We start from the raw sequence: 21,437 nt of genomic DNA, 5'->3' as shown, positions 1-21,437 counted from the left end.
TGATTTTTTTTTAAAATGTATATTTGCTTTACCACTCGTGCAAATATGCCACATATCAGGTTCCATGCATTTTGCCAGATATTCAAGAGAATATATGGGTATTGCACTGTGTATTTTTGTCACATTGGAAGTAGCTTTGGGCATATTTGTTTGTTTTTTGTTGTATACATTTAGCCACGCCCACTAGCACTCCTTTTGACACTTATATACCTATATATAATATATTATGTGGTAAAGTTTGAGGTTTCTCAGAGCTTGTTTGGTATCTGTGTGTTTTTGCATTTTGACAGATATTAAGATTGGTTCTTGAAAACTGCTAGAATTGTAAAAATCCTTTTCTCAAATGTGAAAATGCATTATATAGAAATGAAATAAACAATACAATAATGTATATATGTTATAATTATTGGAGATGGACATATTGATGATATATGTCATATATATATTGCACTTTCTTATTTAGGTTGATCACCCACTTCTGTATTTTTTCCCCAACCCATATATTAATGGAATAAACAGTACACACAAACCTCTGTTAAGTGACTAAAATGTGACATTAACCAAAGTTGACATCACATTAAGATTTACATCATATCTTCAAAGTCTAATAACATAACGTTAGGTCATGTTTTAAAATAGGTGTACCCCCTAACAGGGCATATCCACCAAAGTCTGCTAAGGTTAACGCTAAGGACTTAACATTCTGTTAGGCCATACCTAAACTTGGCCTTATTCACATCCAGACCATGAAATAGCGATTTTGAAGGGTCTGTATGGGTGTAACACAACAGTTTGTTTTGATTTTATTTTATTTATTTCCCTCTCCTTTCTTCTCTTTTTTTTTTAACTAAACATCTATTTCAGTATCTGGATGGGGAGTAAGGTTGAGACATACTTAACGCCACATTATTGGAATGTTAAGCTTATGCTAATGAGATGAACAATGGGCATTGCCTATAATTAACTTTAATGGACATGCGTTAACTTCCGGGAAAGCAACATCTGTTACTATTTTAGTTGACGTAATGAGCCATTATTTAATGCAGCTGAATGCTAGGGTGGGTACGCTACTGAGTCAAACAGTTTCCAAACAAACTACTACAGTAGGCTTGTGTTGTAGTATCCCATTCATGTTGTTTTCAAATTAATTAACACACATTCCCAGCAAGCTCAAACTCCCACACCCACCACATGATGAATATATATTTATGTCAACCAGAGAGCTACTGAGCGTGGCAATGGTATACAACAAGAGACAGGGGGCACCCCCTGTCTCTTGTTTTCAAATTAAGTCTTTGCATAGATTCATAAATAACTGATTGTCTTCTAAAGTAACAGAGCCCAAACAACAGTTTTCTCCAGTATCAACATGGCACTAGAACAGTTCATATTCTTGTATTAAATCACAGTTACCTTTTAGTTTGAAGCAGCAATGCTGCTGAAGTAAGTTTTGATAAACTTACTCATATTTCTCAATAAATATGTGAAAGCAAAGTATTCTTAAAAGTATTGAGCTATTATTATTTTTTTTCTTCTTGAAAGTCCTAAACACTTAGGTCCATATGGTATTTACTAAGGAGTACTACATAAATCAATAGACCTTTCAAGTTAATGATTCTTAGTAATGCTCACTAAACATGGTAATTTATCATTAAGTAGCAAAGTCATTTTTTTTTTAATTATAAGCCCCTGTGGAATAAAAAAAAAATAGAATCAAATTATTGTAGGCAGTACTGTATATCTATGTTAACACATGACTGCAATGCAAAAGTGTATGTTTCAATTTAAATCTAGCACCACATACCTTTTCGTGGTTTTGGCGAGAGTTTTTCAAGGTGTCCTCAAGCCACTCAAACTGATTGGCTGGGTCGGTCATGTTTATAGTCACTTTGTTAGGACTGTAGTATAGGTTGGTGTTTAAACTGATGATCCTGAGAGGGTGAGCAGTCGCATTTGATGGATAAATCTGAGAATAGTATCCCCCTGCACACAGAGCAATACAAAGCATTGCAATGAACACAAATATCACCATCATTATTAGCATTTATACCGTTAAGAACAGTAATTATAGGTAAGAATGAGCCTGCAAATAATGACTACAATGTAAAACTAATTGAAGCTGTACTGTCAAGGGAATCTTAGAGGCCAAAGTGCGAGTACAGAGTGACTCTACTTTTTGTTTATTTTTACAGCCAGAGTACCAATACTTTTGTACTCACAATCTTATCACTCCATTTTCTTTTAAAAGAACCAGGGATTGAGTTTAGAAAGCCCCACCACATCCTATATTAGAGCGTAGGTCATGCCTAAATATGTGTAAAATACACTCCAAGGAGCTTTGTCTCATGTAGCGCTTGTCTCCCAATTGGGCTCAGAGCGCTTCACAATAACAGTACAGTGAGAGGTATGCAGTAATTCACATAGAATTTTTACAAACAGTCCCTACCAGACAAACTTGCTATCTGTTTGGTGGGTGAGGCAGAGAGATAACGTGACATGCCTAAGGTCGCAAGGAGCTGACTTTAATCTTTTTCAAATCTAGCACAGACTACTACTTTTTTAAGATCCTTCAACCACCAATGAACCCTTCTAGCATTCCAGTGGCCCTATGACACAGTAGCTATGGTACGTCATAAAATGGCCACTCGTTTTTCTTGAGTACAGTAGATCACGTCCCAGGTAACGTGACTTACAATGAAAAGGAACAGAAGGGCTTTTTTTAATCATACAGCTCTAAGTGTGTTAAAGCAGCAATCCCCAGCAACATTTTTTTTGTTGAGCTTAAATGGACAGGGGTCACCCACTGAGTTTACCCATAGTCTCCTAATCTCCAGTGACTCACCATTTCCTGAGATATTTGTACAGTAGTAGTGTGCTGTTTTTTACACGCACAAAACTACAAATATGGCCGTGGGATTATGAATAGAAATCACGTCGTCATGTCGCGACATGTTTGCAACCTTCTATTGGCCATTACAGTAAGCCCTGACCCTGTGACCATTTTGTGCTAACTGGGCAAGTATTCTTCCCTGGTGGACAAAACATCTTGTTGCCCAGGAACAAAAAGGGGCCCCCAGATGGTCAATTCTGGCTGATCCAGTTTCAAGTAAGCTTTAAAAAAATAAAAAAAAAGCTACCAACAGCACTGACAGTTGCTTCAAAATAATGTTTATTGTTGATTTTTAAATGAGTCCCTTCCTTTTGTGGGATATCCCACACTGTGTGCTGAGCAGGGCGGCCATCCCCATTCAAGGTTCAAGGGTCAACATAACAAAGTTGATCTACCTTATAAGGCCCATGGTATAAGAAAAACAAGCTAATAAAATGAAATGTTTGCATTTTGGATGTTGGAATACAATTGCACACTTTAGATATGTAAAAAATGCTTTATTGAGCGAAATAAATAAGTTATTTTAGTACGGTATAATGAAATCTGTCTGTGATAATCAGTGACCTATATTTATCCCCTTACTTTTGCGCCTCATGTGATGGTGGATGATGGGACACTGTCTGTGTCCCTCCAACTGAACACACATTTAAAATGTTTTTATTTACTTACAATCTCTATCTGAATTTTAAAGGACTAAATTCCACTACACTGGCCTCAATTTTCTTTACTCCTCTTTATTCTGATCACCAATTTTGTTATGAATTTATTAGTAGGGTTATTGTTTTAGCGACATTTTTTTTTTTTTTTTTTAAACTGTCCTCCCTAATAATTTTCTAAAAAAAAAAAAAAGTATTTATACAGCAATTCAGCTTTTGACAGCATATTGGGAAAGGCTTATGTATTTTCTAATTTCAAGATGATTTCCTAATCAGCCGGTAAAACAGCAATACTGTAGGTTTCGCATATTGTGTAATCGTTGCTACATTTTTTTGCAAGCTTAATGTGTGACAAAATGTATGGGGGTTTTTTGTGTGAATTCCCCAGTGAAGCAATGTGTTCTAGTTCCCCAGTGCAAAACACAAGACGGACTGGACCACAGGTGACCCCACACAACATCAAATATTAAATGACATTTCCTCTACTTACCTTCTCGCAAAGTGATAAGAGCTTCTTCGGTTAGCCAGGGTTTCCAGAACTCTGCTACAGCAGTATAAATCTCACTCCCTGCCACAGGAAATTGATCCTAAAAAACAGTGTCATAAAACTCACAGGACCATAAAAATCTAACAACTCAATTAAATGTTTATGCAGCAACTTATTTTCCATTTTCTTCTGCTTTTCCTGCAATAATACTGCACCACGTACTGCATCACATGAAATCAGAATTGTATGGGGAAAACAGCAGCACTATGCTATAACATTAATGTATGATTTATTTGCAGTTGTATTTTCTCCTCGGATTTCCTTCTCTGAGGAGCTTATTAGATACTAGTTTTAAGTCCACAGAGCCTTCCCGTTTACTATTAGAAATGCCTGTTATACATTATTTCATATTCAGAATTTTATTATATCCTGTAATGAAGTCTTCAAGTGATAGGGCACATACTGTACACTGAAGAAATTCATCACTTCTTTAGTGGGGTATAAGAGAACACTGAATAATTAGAGAACATTGTTAGAAAAACTTCAACGATTTTCTAACAAACTTAACACATATATGGGAAGGGGTATATATGTCAATTGAGTTGCACCAAATGCAACACCGGAATAAAGTATAATTGCTTTCTATGGAATTTGGGGGGGGGGGTGGTTAAAGAATTGCACCATTTTTGTGCTGTTGGCAATGAAAATTGGGAGATTGTCCCATACCAGGAGTGGCCAACTTCAGTCTTCAAGAGCCACCAACAAGTCAGGTATTAATGATATCCCTGCTTCCGCACTGTGCTGAAGCAGGGATATCCTTAAAACCTGACCTGTTGGTGATCCTTGGGACTGGAGTTGGCCACCCCTGTCCCATGCCAACAGTCAATCTTAACTTGTATTGTACTGTACAAATTGGGATTTATACATTTAACAGTAAGGTATTATTAGAATGGTAGTCTTGTTGTTAGTTCAATCGCAGTTGTGCAATAGTAAGTGAGTGTTTCCTGGAAAATCGATTGGGACTAGCAGAATAATATATCGCAAAGCAGCGGCAGCTCCTGAACTGAACCTGGTGATTGGTGATTTCCCAGTTCTGTAGATAATCTTTTGCCACACAAAAACAACTACAAATATAGCTACTGGACTACAAACATGACTTGGGATCAGTAAAGCAAAATCTTCGAGATTGTTCTATTGGCTGCAGGAGCAAGTCCTGAACACACAGCCATTTGAAATTGTCTAGCCTGGCTGGTGGATGGATGGCTCCACCGCTCCTGAACTGGGAGATCATCAGGGGCCCACAGATGAGGTCCTGGTTTAGGTAAGTTAAGAACAAATATACTGTAGGCAGGTTTGCTGCTTTAAGGAAAGCAGAAATTCCTAAGAACAGTGACCGATATACATTTAGGTCCGGAAATAATTGGACACTGACACAATTTTCATAATTTTGGCTCTGTACGCCACCAAAATGGATTTGAAATGAAACAACCGAGATGCAATAGAAGTGCAGACTTTCAGCTTTAATTCAATGGGTTGAACAAAAATATTGTATGAAACGTTTAGGAATTGCAACCATTTTCATACACAGTCCCCTTATTTCAGGGGCTCAAATGTAATTGGACAAATTAACACAATCATAAATAAAATGTTCATTTGTAATACTTTGTCGAGAATCCTTTGCCGGCAATGACAGCTTGCAGTCTGGAATGCATGGACGTCACCAAACGCTGGGTTTCCTCCTTTGTGATGCTTTGCCAGGCCTTTACTGCAGCTGTCTTCAGTTGTTGTTTGTTCGTGGGTCTTTCTGCACTAAGTTTTGTATTCAGCAAGTGAAATGCATGCTCGATCGGGTTGAGATCAGGTGATTGACTCAGCCATTGCAGAATATTCCACTTCTTTGCCTTAAATAAACTCCTGGGTTGCTTTCACAGTATGTTTTGGGTCATTGTCCATGTGTAAGGTGAAGCGCCGTCCAATCAACTTCGCTGAATTTGGCTGAATCTGAGCAGAGAATATATCCCTATACACTTCAGAATTCATCCGGCTGCTTTTGTCTTCTGTCTCATCATCAATAAACACTAGTGACCCAGTGCCATTGTAAGCCATGCATGCCCATCCCATCACACTGCCTCCACCGTGTTTTACAGATGAAGTGGTATGCTTTGGATAATGAGCCGTTCCAAGCCTTCTCCATACTTTTTTCTTCTCATCATTCTGGTACAGGTTGATCTTAGTTTTATCTGTCCAAAGAATGCTGTTCCAGAAGTGGGCTGGATTTTTTAGATTTTGTTTGGCAAAGTCTAATCTGGCCTTTATATTCTTGAGGCTTATGATGGTTTGCACCTTGTGGGGAACCCTCTGTATTTGCTCTCGTGAAGTCTTCTCTTTATGGTAGACTTGGATAATGATATGCCTCCCTCCTGGAGAGTGTTCTTCACTTGGCTGGATGTTGTGAAGGGGTTTTTCTTTACCATGGAAAGGATTCTACGATCATCCATCACTGTTGTCTTCCGTGGATGTCCAGGCCTTTTGTGTTGCAGAGCTCACCAGTGTGCTCTTTTTTTCTCAGAATGTACCAAACTGTTGATTTTGCCACTCCTAATATTCCTGCTATATCTCTGATGGATTTTCTTTTTTTTGCAGCCTAAGGATGTCCTGTTTCCCTTGCATTGAGAGCTCCTTTGACCGCATGTCGTGCGTTCAAAGCAACAGCTTCCAAATGCGAATGCCACACCTGGAATCAACTCCAGACCTTTTACCTGCTTAATTGATAATGAAATAACGAAGGAATAGCCCACACCTGTCCATGAAACAGCTTTTGAGTCAATTGTCCAATTACTTTTGGTCCATTGAAAAAGAGGGGGCTACGTATTAAAGAGATGTAATGCCTAAACCTTTCCTCCAATTTGGATGTGAATACCCTCAAATTAAAGCTGATAGACTGCACTTTAAGCCCAAATTCATTATTTAACTGTAACTTGAATTCATTTTGGTTCACAGCCTAAATAACAAAACTTGTATCAGTGTCCAATTATTTCCGGACCTAACCTAGCAAAAAAGTTGTACTTGCAATCCCATGTTGCTGGCCAGAAAACAACATTTTGTAAACAATTCAACAGTCTAATTGGCTTCCCTAAACAACTGTAAACGTGCTTATACTGTATCTAAGGTCTGGCTGCTTCTTTTTTTGGTAAATTAATTAGAAGCTGAATTTCTTATGCCCTTTGAAAAACACTTTCCCATTCAATCAAGTGTTTTCTTTACCCTTTTCCCTCCCTGTCTGATTCAGAGAGCGAATACAAATAAGGTGAGGTGGATTTTGTATGTACAAGCACTTGCTGAACATTCAGTTGTTTATCAGAATAAAGTGTCAAATGGGGTAGCCAGATGAAATCAAACCCCCTCCCAAGTCTCAGCTCACGATGTTTACAAATGAACTTAAAAAAATAAATATTTAAATGACATGTAGGTGTCAGATTTGTGTAAATAAGGAATCAATCACCCACATGTAGCCTCCTTAACAATGTCACTAGCATTAGTTCACTTCAGTCTTGGGAGGGATTGCCTCTTTAAAAAAGACAATTTCATTCAGTCCCTTCTGCTCGCTATTTTTTTACTTATCTAAACCAGGGTTCCTTCAGGACTGATCCGTGCTCACTTGAACTCTAGCACCCCCTTGATTCCCGATCGTTGAGAAGGTTTGTTCACTGTGTAAACACTTGCCCCGGTGGAAACAAAATGGCAGTGGGTTAAGGATCCCTCCAGCAGCCAAAAGAAAGTTGCAAAGTGATCGGAAAATAAAGCTGCATTTGTGACCCTGCAGCAATATTTCCAGGGGTTTTTTTGTGTCAAAAAGTCACACTCAAAAAATATATACATTTATTTAGAACCAGGGTGTGCCTGAATATTGGGAGACCACCAATCGACTCTAAACAGACAGGTTGCTTTTCTGAAATTGCTTAATCAGGTACTCAATTGGGTTATTGGGTTTTTAACCAGAGTATAGTAATCAACAGGTACTGCGACCAAAAACCTTTTTCATACAATGCTTTTGCAGTTTAATCTATGTAACTTCCCATTTTGTTGGTTGATCTGTCACCTGATATCACTGTTGACTCACTGATATTTACTGATTAGGACATAAATTTAAATCCGGGAACACTCCCTTCCTAAAAATGTGGCTACTCATCATGCCCCATACCTCTATTAGTTAATCATTGAAAATTGCACTCCGTTAACAAATGGATTACTCTGACAAACAGTTAAAATATGCATGCAATACATGTATTAGAATCTAAATTCTGCACACAGCAGTAATGTTTACCAGAGAAAGGTAATGTCCATGATAGAGAATAGGGAAGTGATACAAACATGTATAAACAGCAAAAAAATGTATGAAAAGTTGGAAATTATGGATTTTTAGCTAGTTTTGGATTGCAAACCCATAATGCATTGCTGGCCCTTATAACCAGGGTTGCCACCACTCCGGTTTTAACCCAGAGACAAAGGATTTTGGCCATGTATCTCCAGGCTACGGATTTACCTTGTTAATCTCCGGTGGTGGCGGTGGTGTCTCCCGGCAACCTCCGGCATCTCCCCCTGCAACTCCCATCAACATGCCTGCGCGGAGTCAAATGGTGCGGCGTTGCCATGGCAATGGGACGCCATGTGACGTCACAAAGTTACATGGCATCATGTTGCCATGACAACATGGCATCACATGATGCCTCAGCGCCATAAGGCGTCCTGTCATGGCAACTTGACACCGCGTAACGTTGTAACGTCACATAACATCCTGTTTTCATGGCAACATGGCATCATTTGATGCCGCAAAGCCATGTTGACGGGAGTTGCAGGGGGAGATGCCGGACGATGTCTGGAGAATGCTGGTAGACACCGCCGGTAAGAGATAACACTTTTTACATTTATCTACGGGTTAGCCTTCAGTAGAAGGTGGCAACCCTGCTTATAACACTACAGTACATGTGTTTATTGTATGTTGAGGTAAAATGTGTCTGAATTATGCAAAGTTGGTTTGGGATTGCACATGGTATCTGTTTCCCTTTGCTCTGCGTGTTTCTTGGTCTGGTTTTCACTCAGAGCGACCCAAAATGAAACTTGAAAAATGAAATGTGGCAAATGCACAGTTAGTGTTACAGCAGCAATCGGCACTGAATGCCATTTTCTGGCATTTTATTTTTTTTACTTCCGCTAAAATTTCTTCTTGCCCTTTCCAACATTGTTTATAGTTCAAAAAAAATGGGAGATATACACATTTGAAATTGTCTGGGAGATTACAATGGATCTCACCGCAGACCCAGAACAGTAACTTCTGACAACAGAGATGAAGAAAATCATGATTTTTAACATTTCGAAAAAAAGAGAGCAGGACATGCTCAAGGGGCTAAATACAAAAATTATATGAGCGAAATTCATATAGCCATCTGGGCGGAATGCTGCTTTAACAGAACTGTGAACAATAAGTGATTTGCATTAATGATAAATCACAGGGCCATAAACTTGAGGGATATTTTTACACAGAGGAATTACCTGGGGCCAGTAGTCATGGTTACCCAGCGCTGGGAAAACAAGGAGATCTGGTAAGAGGTTGCGAATAGTGGATGTCATATTCCCAATTACATCTATCACCATCTTTGTAGACAATTCATTCACTGGAACATGGGGTGGACTGTCCCTGGTAAGAAAATCAAAAAGCAGAGTTGAAAAGTTCAATAAACCACAAATTCCAGCAAAAAAAACAAAGCAAACTGTAGTTTAGACATGTTTCACTTCTGACTTTGTTCAATATAGTGGTTAGGCACAGGAAGTTTATGCATCGTTAGCTGGGAATTGCCCCAGATCTCACCCAGACTCTACTGTGGTGCATTATATCCTGGTAAATGCTTAAAATTCACTTGTATACTTTTTAAGCTTTCTGTTCTATTTTTAGTAGCCAACAGATGCACCCAAACATTGAATCCTTATCTTACATATTACTTTGCTGGATATCACCATATCTGCTACTAGGACTCTGTATATTTTATGAGCATAACATTTAATGTAATACATCAGTCAATATTTCAATCTAGTATAGACCTTTATTAGCTCTACCCTTATGACATAAATGTTGAAATACTTAGGTTATTTCTAAAGTTATTCAATAATTACTGGAAGATATCTGTTGGCTTATTAGCTTTCTATTTGTTCCCTTGTTAGCCTGACATTCTGATATATATATATATATATATATATATATATATATATATATATATATAGGAACAGTTATAAAGACAGCGCCCCTTTTTCAGTACACCCAAATTGCTGCCACTCCGGTGACGTGTGCCAAAATGTTGCACCAAATATCAATAGTGATTATGATGTTTGCATGAACCAACTAGTGCTTGTCTATTACTAATTGATTATTAATATATATAAAAACAACATAAATCAAACAAAAAATGATGGAAAAAATGTGCAAAAATATATGCAGATAAAAATAATCTGTTGAACATAAAAAATAGCATAAAAATACAAAAATTAGAACTATAAAAATTGATACTTAAGTCCAAATAAAGTCCATGAGTAAATACAACAAAGGTCCAGGCTGCTTCTTCTTGGGTTCACCAAGTTCCCATAGTACCTATTAGAAAAAAGAAAAGAGAAAAAGCGCCCGATCCTTGTGTAAAATCAGATTGACATTTTAATAAACCATGGACAAGACAATTGCACACTTACAATTAGTCTGATTAAAATAAGCATTTTATGGGACCTGCCCATGCACCATGAAATCCGCAAAGGCGGAAGAAACGCGTAGGGACGGTTTGCATTGAAACTACGGTGGCTGACCTGCCTTCGGCACCAGAGAGAGACCAAGGAAATACAAGGAAAGTCCTTCCGGTATCCAGCACCACATGTGTGGGAGTAATGGCGGACGCACGCTGCTGAGAAGCTCCTGACGGATGTCTGTTATATACACACCTTGGAGAAAACGGCGTTCTCAATTGCTGGGTCCCCAAACTGATCGTGAGATTACAGAGCGGAGGTGACTGTGAAGTCTTCGTTTGGTGCATGGGCAGGTCCCATAAAATGCTTATTTTAATCAGACTAATTGTAAGTGTGCAATTGTCTTGTCCATGGTTTATTAAAATGTCAATCTGATTTTACACAAGGATCGGGCGCTTTTTCTCTTTTCTTTTTTCTAATATATATATATATATATACACACACACACACTATTAATTAGGATCAGTTTGTACCTGTGAGGTAATCCTCCAATATTGTTTTACTAATATAACCGCATGCAGGAAAGGTTCTCCCTGTGAAGCTTTCTCAAAGAGAAAATGTAGCTCTTACCCAGTCCATATCATGAAGTCAGCTTGTTGATGAGAATCCTTTATGTACTGAAATGCCGATAAGATGAGTTGATAAGGGGAGTCACACATAAAATCGCCATAAAACCCAGGATTTGAGGCATTGGAACCCTTGGATGATGAGCAAACTTTGGTGTGATCATCAGTTATGTGATAAGTATAGTCCAAATGTAAATCAGAGATGTGCCAAAATTGCCCTGCAAATAAATAATTAAAAATATTGTTTCAATCTGCAATCCTCTCCAAAATGGGTATTGGTTTTTTTTTTGTACTTGCCTGATCCGTGATCCCTATGAGTCCCTCCAGGGGTTGGGTGAGTGGAGTTTTTGACATGCATAGAAACAGAAAATATGGCCACTGGGTCATCTATAGAAAATTCCAATGTTTATTCCTGGTGATGTTGCAGCTTTCTATTGGCCACTTCTGGTTGAGCATAACCAGGAAGCTATTTTCTGTCCTGGAGGAAATATACCCCCTCCCCTAGGACTAAATGTGTGATATCTCCTTTTAACCAGGCGGTAAGGGGACCACGGATTAGTTTCAGGGAACACTATACCTCCTCCCCACCCCCACCCTCCTCCCCACTAAAAAGAGAAGACTGCTGCTTTAAGACTCATTTGTTTATTTATACAGATAAGCGTTAGTACAGTAACAGACTGTACACAGTTGAGTAGGCTATGCTGTTAAAGAATGTGTTTTTAGCAGTGCATCCGTAAATATCTAATTGGTTTAATAAAACCTTAACCCTTTAGATGACAGATGGGCCTTGCGTTGCAGGCGCTCCTGGCAGCTAAAGGGGTAACCATGCTAAATCTTTGTGGTTTTATTTATATTAGTTAAAGGTATTGTTTAGAACAAAAACTCCTTCAGCATGGTGGGAACCTCAAGTTCTGATTCACTTGGCTTTGAACAGGCCGCTAAAGGCGATAACTTGAGTGTTGCTGAGTTCTGCTTAGTGTAAAAGGTATGTTACTATTTCAGTACTCTCACGAAATAATGGGTTGGTAAGACTCCCAAACTAGGGTGGCTCTCTTTCAAACTAAGCTCCCGAATAGAGATGTCCGAAATGGAACCAACTATTCACCGAGCTTCACAGGTCTAAAGACATGCAAAAGCAGTGTTAGTTGCTGCAGGAATCACACAATTTAGCAACACTGAGAGATTCAGAGCCTGAAATAGGGCCCTTGTGAGTGAAGTAAAAGGGTTAAATACAACATGGTTGTACTCCATACCACTCAGGACATAATAACAATCATCTGTTCCTTAGCAGGTCTAAAAATGAGGTACAGTAAATACAACCTCAGATGAACAACAACACATGACATATTACACCGTGTCATGATTTATTTAACAAAAAATAAAGCCAAAATGGAGAAGCCATGTGTGAAAAACTAAGTACACCTTATGATTCAATAGCTTGTAAACCCACCTTTAGCAGCAATAACTTGAAGTAATTGTTTTCTGTATGACTTTATCAATCTCTCACATCGTTGGGGAGGAATTTTGGCCCACTCTTCTTTACAACTTTGCTTCAGTTCATTGAGGTTTGCGGGCATTTGTTTATGCACAGCTCTCTTAAGGTCCCACTACAGCATTTCAATCGGGTTGAGGTCTGGACTTTGACTGGGCCATTGCAACACCTTGATTCTTTTCTTTTTCAGCCATTCTGTTATAGATTTGCTGGTGTGCTTGGGAACATTGTCCTGTTACATGACCCAATTTTGGGCCAAGCTTTAGCTGTAGGACAGATGGACTCACATTTGACTCTAGAATACTTTAGTATACAGAGGAGTGCATGGTCGACTCAATGACTGTAAGGTTTCCAGGTCCTGTAGCTGGAAAACAAACCCAAATCATCACCCCTCTACCACGTGCTTGACAGTTGGTATGAGGTGTTTATGCTGATATGCTGTGTTTGATTTTTGCCAAACGTGGCACTGTGCATTATGGCCAAACATCTCCACTTTGGTCTTGTCTGTCCAAAGGACATTGTTCCAGAAGTCTTGTGGTTTGTTCAGATGCAACTTTGCAAACCTAAGCCGTGCTGCCATGTTCTTTTTAGAGAGAAGAGGTTTTCTCCTGGCAACCCTTCCATACAAACCATACTTGTTCAGTCTTTTTCTAATTGTACTGTCATGAACTTTAACATTTAACATGCTAACTGAGGCCTGTAGAGTCTGAGATGTAACTCTTGGTTTTTTTGCAATTTCTCTGAGCATTGCACGGTCTGACCTTGGGGTGAATTTGCTGGGACATCCACTCCTGGGAAGATTGGCAACTGTCTTGAATGTTTTCCCCTTTTGAATAATCTTTCCAATTATAGAATGATGGACTTTAAATTGTTTGGAAATGGCCTTATAACCCTTCCCAGATTGGTGGGCAGCAACAATTGCATATCTAAGATCATTGCTGATGTCTTTCCTCCTTGGCATTGTGTTAACACACACCTGAATGCTCCAGACCAGCAAACTGCCAAAACTTCGGCTTTTATAGAGGTGGTCACACTTGCTGATGATCAATTAATCAAGGGCATTTGATTAGCAGCACCTGTCTGCTACTTAGCATCTTAATTCCTATGGAAGCAGTAACGGTGTACTTAGTTTTTCACACAGCTTCTCCATTTTGGCTTTATTTTTGTTAAATAAATCATGACACAGTGTAATATGTCATGTGTTGTTGTTCATCTGAGGTTGTATTTACCTAATTTTAAGACCTGCTAAGGAACAGTTGATTGTTATTATGTCCTGATATGTAAAACCATGGAATTCAAAGAGGGTGTACTTTCTTTTTCACATGACTGTGTGTGTATATATATATAGAGAGACCATACGATACCGGTTGCAACACGACATCAAGGGACAGCACGCAGGTAGGTAAATCAAAAATGTTCTATATTTGATAGAAGACACAAAAAACGACGTTTCGGTCCCCCAGTGGGACCTTTCTCAAGGTAGTATTTATATATATATAAATATCAGTGCTACTTTTTCCCATAACTTGCTTTGTCATTTTTTACTTACATAGTTACATACTAGATGAGGTTGAAAAAAATACATATGCCCATCAAGTTCAACCTACGCTAAATTTAGATGACAGATACTTATCCTATATTTTTATTTACTGCAAATTGATATAGAGGAAGCCAAACACAAGGCCCAGTGAAACATCATACAATGATGTCTCATAATGGGGAAAATAAATTCCTTCCTGATTCCAAATAATGACAATCAGATTTCTCGCTGGATCAACATCCTTCCCATGTTTACTTATTTGTTATATCCCTGTATAACTTTCCTTTAAAAAAAGATGTCCAACCTTTTTTTGAAGATATCTATTGTATCTGCCATCACAGTCTCCATGGGTAATGAATCCCACATTTTAACTGACCTTACTGTAAAGAACCCTTTCCTTTGTTGCTGGTGAAATCTCCTTTCCTAAAACCTAAAGGGATGACCCTGTCTCATTTGTACTGCCCGTGGGATGAATAGTTCTTTTGAAAGCTCCTTGTATTGTCCTTGAATACATTTGTATATGCAATAATTATCATATCCCCTCTTAGACACCTCTTTTCTAATGTAAACTTGAATATTGTTTTCAGTTTACTTGTGTCTTTCTACATGTTTCCTTTAATTTGTATATATTGTATCTGTCTAGTAAGTACCATGTGTTTTACTACCACTAGGGATGTGAGAAAGTCACGAAAAAATATTGGCAAAAGTTGTGCAAAAATCTTTAAATTCAGATATCCTCAAATATCATGTCTTTTTGTTAATATCTTTCTTACTGTAGGTCAATATGCTCCTTATTTCCTGTTACTGTCTCTGCTTGACCCACCTAGTGATTACTGAAAATGTTTGTTATTTCAATTGCGTTTCTGACTTCTTCTGCGTGTATATTAAAGTAACAATCAAAGCTGGTGATTTTTTTGTTGTACATTTTTCATTTTTGTTAACATAGGATTATGAGCTGAACCTCATTAATTTCAGCTCTGGGTACCCCTGCTTCTGGAGATACTGCCATAGGGATGCCGGTAGCCATTCCACTCGGCTAGCAAGGTTCATGTACTGGTGGTGTTTCAAAGCTCCAGCACCCTACGGGCCATTAGGAAGCCATGACGTTATCAGGGTCAGTTTCCTATTGAACTAGTAGATGGACCCCCGCAGCTGCCGGTAGTTTGGTTAGGTGCAGGTGCTCCCTAGGTAGGTATACAAGCACACATCATTTGCTGGCGAACGCTGTCGCCAGCTGACTCGCGGTTAGGCTACTGAGTCATGCTCATGCACCCGTAATGTCGACGCGCGCGTTTCGCATATGCCACGCTCGGTTGATCTAATGGAGCACTGCTAACCAGGCACTAGTATATTTGTTAATTGCAACACAGCAGGAGTAGGCTGTACACTTGTGCATCCTAACTATGTTTTATTAACTACCTACCTCCCTTGTAGCACCGATCCTTTATTGACTAGCTCTGACAACAGAGCTGGTGTCGGGTCAGTGCTTTGTGTTATACCATACTACACATTATTGTTATCTGTACCTACCTGGAGTGCATTTTAGCATAGTCATATCAGGAGGCTTATTTCTTGGAGGTACATGGGCTGACTCCACACTGAGTCAGCTTTTTCCTGCAGAGTGTCAAAGGTGGTTGTATTTAGTATCATATAATACCACTATTTGAGTTGGTCTGGGATCATTATTATAGATCCCTGGCTTTTGTTCCTATCTGTGTTTGAGGTTCTTACACCCAGAGGAACTGAGCCTTATACTAGACCCTAGACTACAGTCAGTTACACCTATTAGCAGTGTTATCATTTCCACTATGCCCTGTATGTTGCTTTCCTTACACTAGTCTGGTAAGGACTCCATTCATCATGCTAACTACGCAACATACTACATTGGCAGACCTGGCAAGGGTCTGCGGTGGAGTTCTGCTTACTACCACATTTTAGTCCTAGGGCTGTATACTATTACACACCACTGCAATATAAATACTAGTTACCCTGTTTTCACACTGAACAGTGATTGATTGTATCTGTCTGTTCTTACTGCCTTACACTATTTAGTGTCTATTTGCAGTGTACACAATTTGATCCAGAACACTTCATTGCGTGTTCATACTTATACGATCACAGCGTTTAATACTCGTTTTAATACCCATTATTTTAATTTGTATAATAAAGTTTTACTATTTTAACTATCTCACTATACATCCGATAGGTGTTTTGAGTGCCCATACTAGGTTTCTGTTCTCCAGTTGTTCTATCTCTATCAGCTTCCTATTGGCCTGCGTGATGAGGGAGCTTTAAACTTTACCTAGATACCGACACCCCCTTTGGAGGTAATTATCTCTAGAAGCAACAGGTCCCCGGAGCTTAAATTATTGGGATTCAGCTCTGGAGACCCCGTGCTTCAACTCTACAATATGTTAAAAAAAATAGTAATAAAAGGGCAATTCAGGCATATTTTTTTTTAAGTTGCTGCTCACACAACACCGCGCAGTTAGCCAAAGGCTGTTCTCTGTGCACTCACCTTCAGCTCCTTGCAGTTTGCCCCCACTTCCTGGATTCAGGGGGAGCGCAGAGGTCACTAATGCAGTCACAAGAAGCCACCAAACTGTGGCAGGGTGAAGAGTCCCCATGTCCTTGCTCTGAGAATGCGAGAGTGCTGTGATCCCGGGACAGCTTTGCATGTGACTCACAAAACAGACAAAGCTTCCTGGTTTACATGAGTCCTGTCTGATACAGCTCTCAAGTTACAGCAAGTTAACCTCTGCTTTCATTACCAGAAGGTAGCAGCAGAAGTGTAAGGCGCGTTCTATAGTGCCGTGCGCGCGCTACGCCATGCGCGCGCAGAATTTCAGTTGGCTGATGTCAGTCAGCCTTTCTACACAAGGGGCGCGCCGGGCAGGGAGAGGGGAGCCGACAGACAGCGGCGAAGATGAAGAAATTCATATTTTCGCGCCGCTACCTGCGCTCAAATGTATGTATATGTGTGTATGTATGTATGCGTGGATGTGTGTGTGTGGGGGGGGGGGGTCAAGGATTGTAAAACAAAAAATATATATTTATGAAACTTTTTTTTTTCTTTAAAAAATCTTAGGACTTACTTTCATTCACACAACCCATGCACACACATATACTCACACATACACACACATATACTCACACATACACACACATATACACACATACACACACATATACACTAACCTGCAGCTCCCGGCTCTATATACATGAAAAGCATGCGGCACGTGCACGCGCGTTCGCATAGGAACAGCACTAATGGTCATTAACTTGCTAGTTGCTTGCATATGAAACGGACTTCCTCATACTTACCTGGAATGAAAAAAAATGAGTTTACTGCTTTCTATTTGATAAGGTTCCTTAAAAAAGTTTATTTGAAGGGGTAATCCTTCCTAGGACCAAAGTGAACTAATTCCATTGACATGTTTACAGTGTCTCATCTAGTTAATTGATTCAAAGTTATGGTGAGTAAAAAGTGACAAAAAAACCCTTGTGAGCACATTCACATGTCTCAGACACGTCTGCAACCCTGCCTTTCCCCATTATCTCTTAGCATACAATGCTTACCCTGCAGCCAGGGATTCTGGGTAATAACATGCAAATGAGCACAGTGTGCCACTTTTAGCTTCTTTTCCGTTTTAACATGGACCCCTACAGTATAAGCTTTTGCCTGCAGTGTTACCTATTTATGCTAAGAGATTTTGTCACTTTTTTACTCACCATAACATTGTGGCTGGGTATAGCGTCGTACCATCTTGACATTGTATAACCAGTAACCAGCCTCACACGGATGAGACCCAAAAGGTAGAAACAGCTGTGTGTGAGTAGGTTTACTGGCTATGCACTTTATCCAGGCTGCACTGAACAGCTGTGTAATACGGCGTAAGTGTATAGCGCAGGGGTCTGCAAACCTGTCCTCAAGAGCCGCACACAGGCCAGCTTTTATGGATATCCCTGTTTCAGCACAGGTGGCTCAATCAGTGCCTCAGTGCTTGACTGGGCCACTGATTTGGCCACCTGTGCTGAAACAGGGATATCCATAAAAGCTGGCCTGTGTGCGGCTCTTGAGGACAGGTTTGCAGACCCCTGGTATAGGGTATATGTTAAAATGGATAAGGCTGAGTCCCCGGTGGCCGCTGCTGTGCGCGCCACCCACCAGAGCACAGCCCTCTATGGGGTAGGTCCCAGTTGCCGTGTGGCAAAGCGTGATGATGCGACCGCTGGAAGGGAAGACAAGGATATTTTCTTTCCCTGCAGCGACGCGGTCACAGGGTTGACTAGCAACCAATGGTTGTGCAGATAGTGTAGACCATCATGGCCGCGCCCCCCGTCTGTCCATCATGGCTGCGCCCCCCATCATGGCCGCCCCCCCCCCCCCCCCCCCACATTCCATCGCTACCCCTAGACCGCAGCTTTATCCTGTGCGCGCGCCGCTAGGCGCTCTGACGCTCGCGCAGCCGTGGCCGCTGGGAACTCAGCCAAGAAAGCAAAATGTGACACTGAGTGCTCATTTGCATATAATACCCAAACCCATAGCTGCAGTGGCAGTATTGTATACTAGGAGATAATGGGGAAAGGCCGGGTTGTGGCCCTGTCAGCTGTGCATGTGAAAAGTCTAAAGTTAGACTTGGGAGGGGATTGATTTTTTTCTGACTGCTCCCTTTTGTGTGGTGTCACGGTTTATCAGCACGTGCTTGTACTGCCAGTACAGTACCGTCCCCTAGTAAGGAGAGGGTGCGATAAAGGTAAAGAAAACACTTTATTGACAAACACTTTTCCATTCAACTGGCTGACTATGTGGGATTGCACCTTTCAAGAGGCAATCCAAGCAGCACTTTAATAAAGTTAATAAAGTTTCAATATATGCAGCCTTTGATTATCTGTATTGAAAACGAATTACCTAAACTGCTGCTCGATTCGACTTCACAGGGTTCACTAAATGGCTGCTTTTCAGTTTCAATCAATCCTTCAGTCAGTGTAACTCAGCAGCTACAATGTATTCTTATATTGGTACTAAGGTAACATTATTTATTGTTACAATTTGCAGCTCAAACTTCTGGGAACATTGGCAACAAATTATCACAAACAGGAAACTGTTACAAAAATCTTGCACTGCTTGGGAAGTGTGCTAACGCCTGCTATAGAACCATGCTACAGAAATGAAAGGATGCCCAGTATATTAAAAACCTAATTAAAATGGCATTAAGAGTTTTATTTTATTTAGTATATATTATCTAAAACTGCAGAACTGTTTTTTTTTTAAACACACGTATGATATTGCATAGATTGCTTCTTTAAGGAGTTAGTCCTTTATAGCAGGGGTACGCAAACTTTTCAGTCTGCGCCCCTCTACCTGCTTCTCCCCCCCCCCCACCCCCCCTTACCTGGTGTCTGGCTTCTTCTGACGTTACAATGCCGTGTTGCCATGGCAACACGACATCATGTGATCCTGCAGCGTCGTTTGACACCGCATTACCATGGTGACGCGGCGCTGGAAGCCGCAGGAAACCAGGGAGGGGAAGTTACAAGGCCTCACGTGCACTCCCCGGCATTTAATTTAAATGCCTTGGGGAAGAGCACGGGACCTCTGTAACCACGTACTACCCCCCGAAAATCTCGCGCCCCTGCTTTATAGAACCGAAATGAACACATGGCTTTGGCATGTTTATTGGGCTAAACACTGATGATTGACTCTTCTGTTTTTAAAGACCCTGATACGTAAGTATTTGAAAATACTTTCCTAAGCTTAATATCTCCATACTACCAAATGTTTTAGGGAGTTTTTTATGATCTGTACCTACTATATTAACTTGTTTGCCACTTTGTTGTTTGGTTTAAACTAACTATGCTGCCATCATTATCAACTAAACAGATAAAGGGAAAGAACAAGAATTGCCAAATACAGTTAGAATTAAACAGACCAGACATAAATAGAATAATTCAATGAATTATAAACCACACTGTGGGGGCTATGCACTAAGCTCAATGGCTTTGCGTTTGATTTTCCAAAAAAGCAGGTTCGTTAAAAAGTGAAGCCAAGGACGCGATGCACTAAGGCCTTGAGGCCATTTTTTAACGTACCTGCTATAAATAGCTCAAAACAGCCACAGCGTACGGTTTGCTTTTTTTCCCCCTGCTAGCGTTCTGAACCTCTCCGTTCGCTAGCTGATAGAAAAAAAAGCTGCATGTAACATTTGCATGGAGATTTGCTACCTCCATGCAAGACTGTTACAGGCGATCGTACACTAAATAAATACATTTTAATAATAGTGTACATGAGCAGGGGGTCTCCCGAGCTGAACCGCATTGGTTTCAGGTCTGAGGACCCCCTACTTTAGGAGTTACAGGCCCCGTTATGGGGTGCCGGTATCCCCTGCAGTTTAAAGCTCCCGCGTCACGTGACCGGGTTATTTACATTCTGCAGGGGATACCGGCACCCCATAAAGGGGCCTGTATCTCCTAAACTAGGGGGTCCTCGGACCTGAAACCAATGCGGTTCAGCTCAGGAGACCCCCTGCACATCTACACTAGTATTAAAACATACATAACAATAAACAATAATTCATTACCGTAGCGGCTATCCGCTATGGTAATCAAGCAGCATTAATGTATTTTAAATAATAGTGTGTGGTAGCAGGGGGTCCCCTGAGCTGAACTGCATTGATTTCAGCCTCAGAGACCCCCTGCTTCCCGAGTTACAGACCCCGGTATGGGGCATCGGGTGCCAGTGCCGCCGCCTCATTTTGAAGCTAGTCGCCGAAGAGGGAACATCTCCCCTCTTAAGAAGAGAAGAAGGGCGTGGCCTAAGAAGACGGAAGAAGACGGAAGAAGATAGAAGAAGACCCCAGAAGACCCAAAAAGACCCCAAAGAAGAAAGAAGACACAGACGTGGATTTGTTATGGTTTTTTATTTTATGGCTTACCTGTGGATTGGTTACTGTGCTTCCGGCTCGCTTGGATTTCGGAGAGTGGACATCTAATGGTGAGTAAACAAAAGAAAAGTTTATTATT

The 21,437-nt window shown here is 40.3% G+C and overlaps 1 protein-coding gene across 4 annotated transcripts in view; it reads right to left on the bottom strand.

The window, feature by feature from the left end:
• Positions 1–17,200, bottom strand: part of SMPDL3A (sphingomyelin phosphodiesterase acid like 3A) — a 47,936-nt gene extending 30,736 nt beyond the window's left edge. The window contains exons 1-6 of one of the 4 annotated variants that reach the window (XM_075597171.1): positions 16,933–17,198; positions 15,945–16,028; positions 11,387–11,600; positions 9,584–9,728; positions 4,037–4,133; positions 1,805–1,983 (exon numbers count right to left, since the gene is read on the bottom strand). In XM_075597171.1, the coding sequence (XP_075453286.1) occupies positions 1,805–1,983; positions 4,037–4,133; positions 9,584–9,728; positions 11,387–11,600; positions 15,945–15,969 (660 nt within the window). In that variant the 5' untranslated portion in view covers positions 15,970–16,028; positions 16,933–17,198. Of the gene's footprint in view, positions 1–1,804; positions 1,984–4,036; positions 4,134–9,583; positions 9,729–11,386; positions 11,601–15,944; positions 16,029–16,932 lie in introns of all 4 variants that reach the window. The other 3 variants (XM_075597170.1, XM_075597173.1, XM_075597172.1) reach the window with 3 other exon arrangements.
• Positions 17,201–21,437: the final 4,237 nt, after the last annotated feature.

This window comes from Ascaphus truei, chromosome 4 (assembly GCF_040206685.1).
Source record: "Ascaphus truei isolate aAscTru1 chromosome 4, aAscTru1.hap1, whole genome shotgun sequence".
In the NCBI taxonomy this organism is placed as follows: Eukaryota; Metazoa; Chordata; class Amphibia; order Anura; family Ascaphidae; genus Ascaphus; species Ascaphus truei.
Note: the sequence above shows the minus strand (reverse complement) of the source record. Positions and strands in the feature narration are given on the sequence as shown.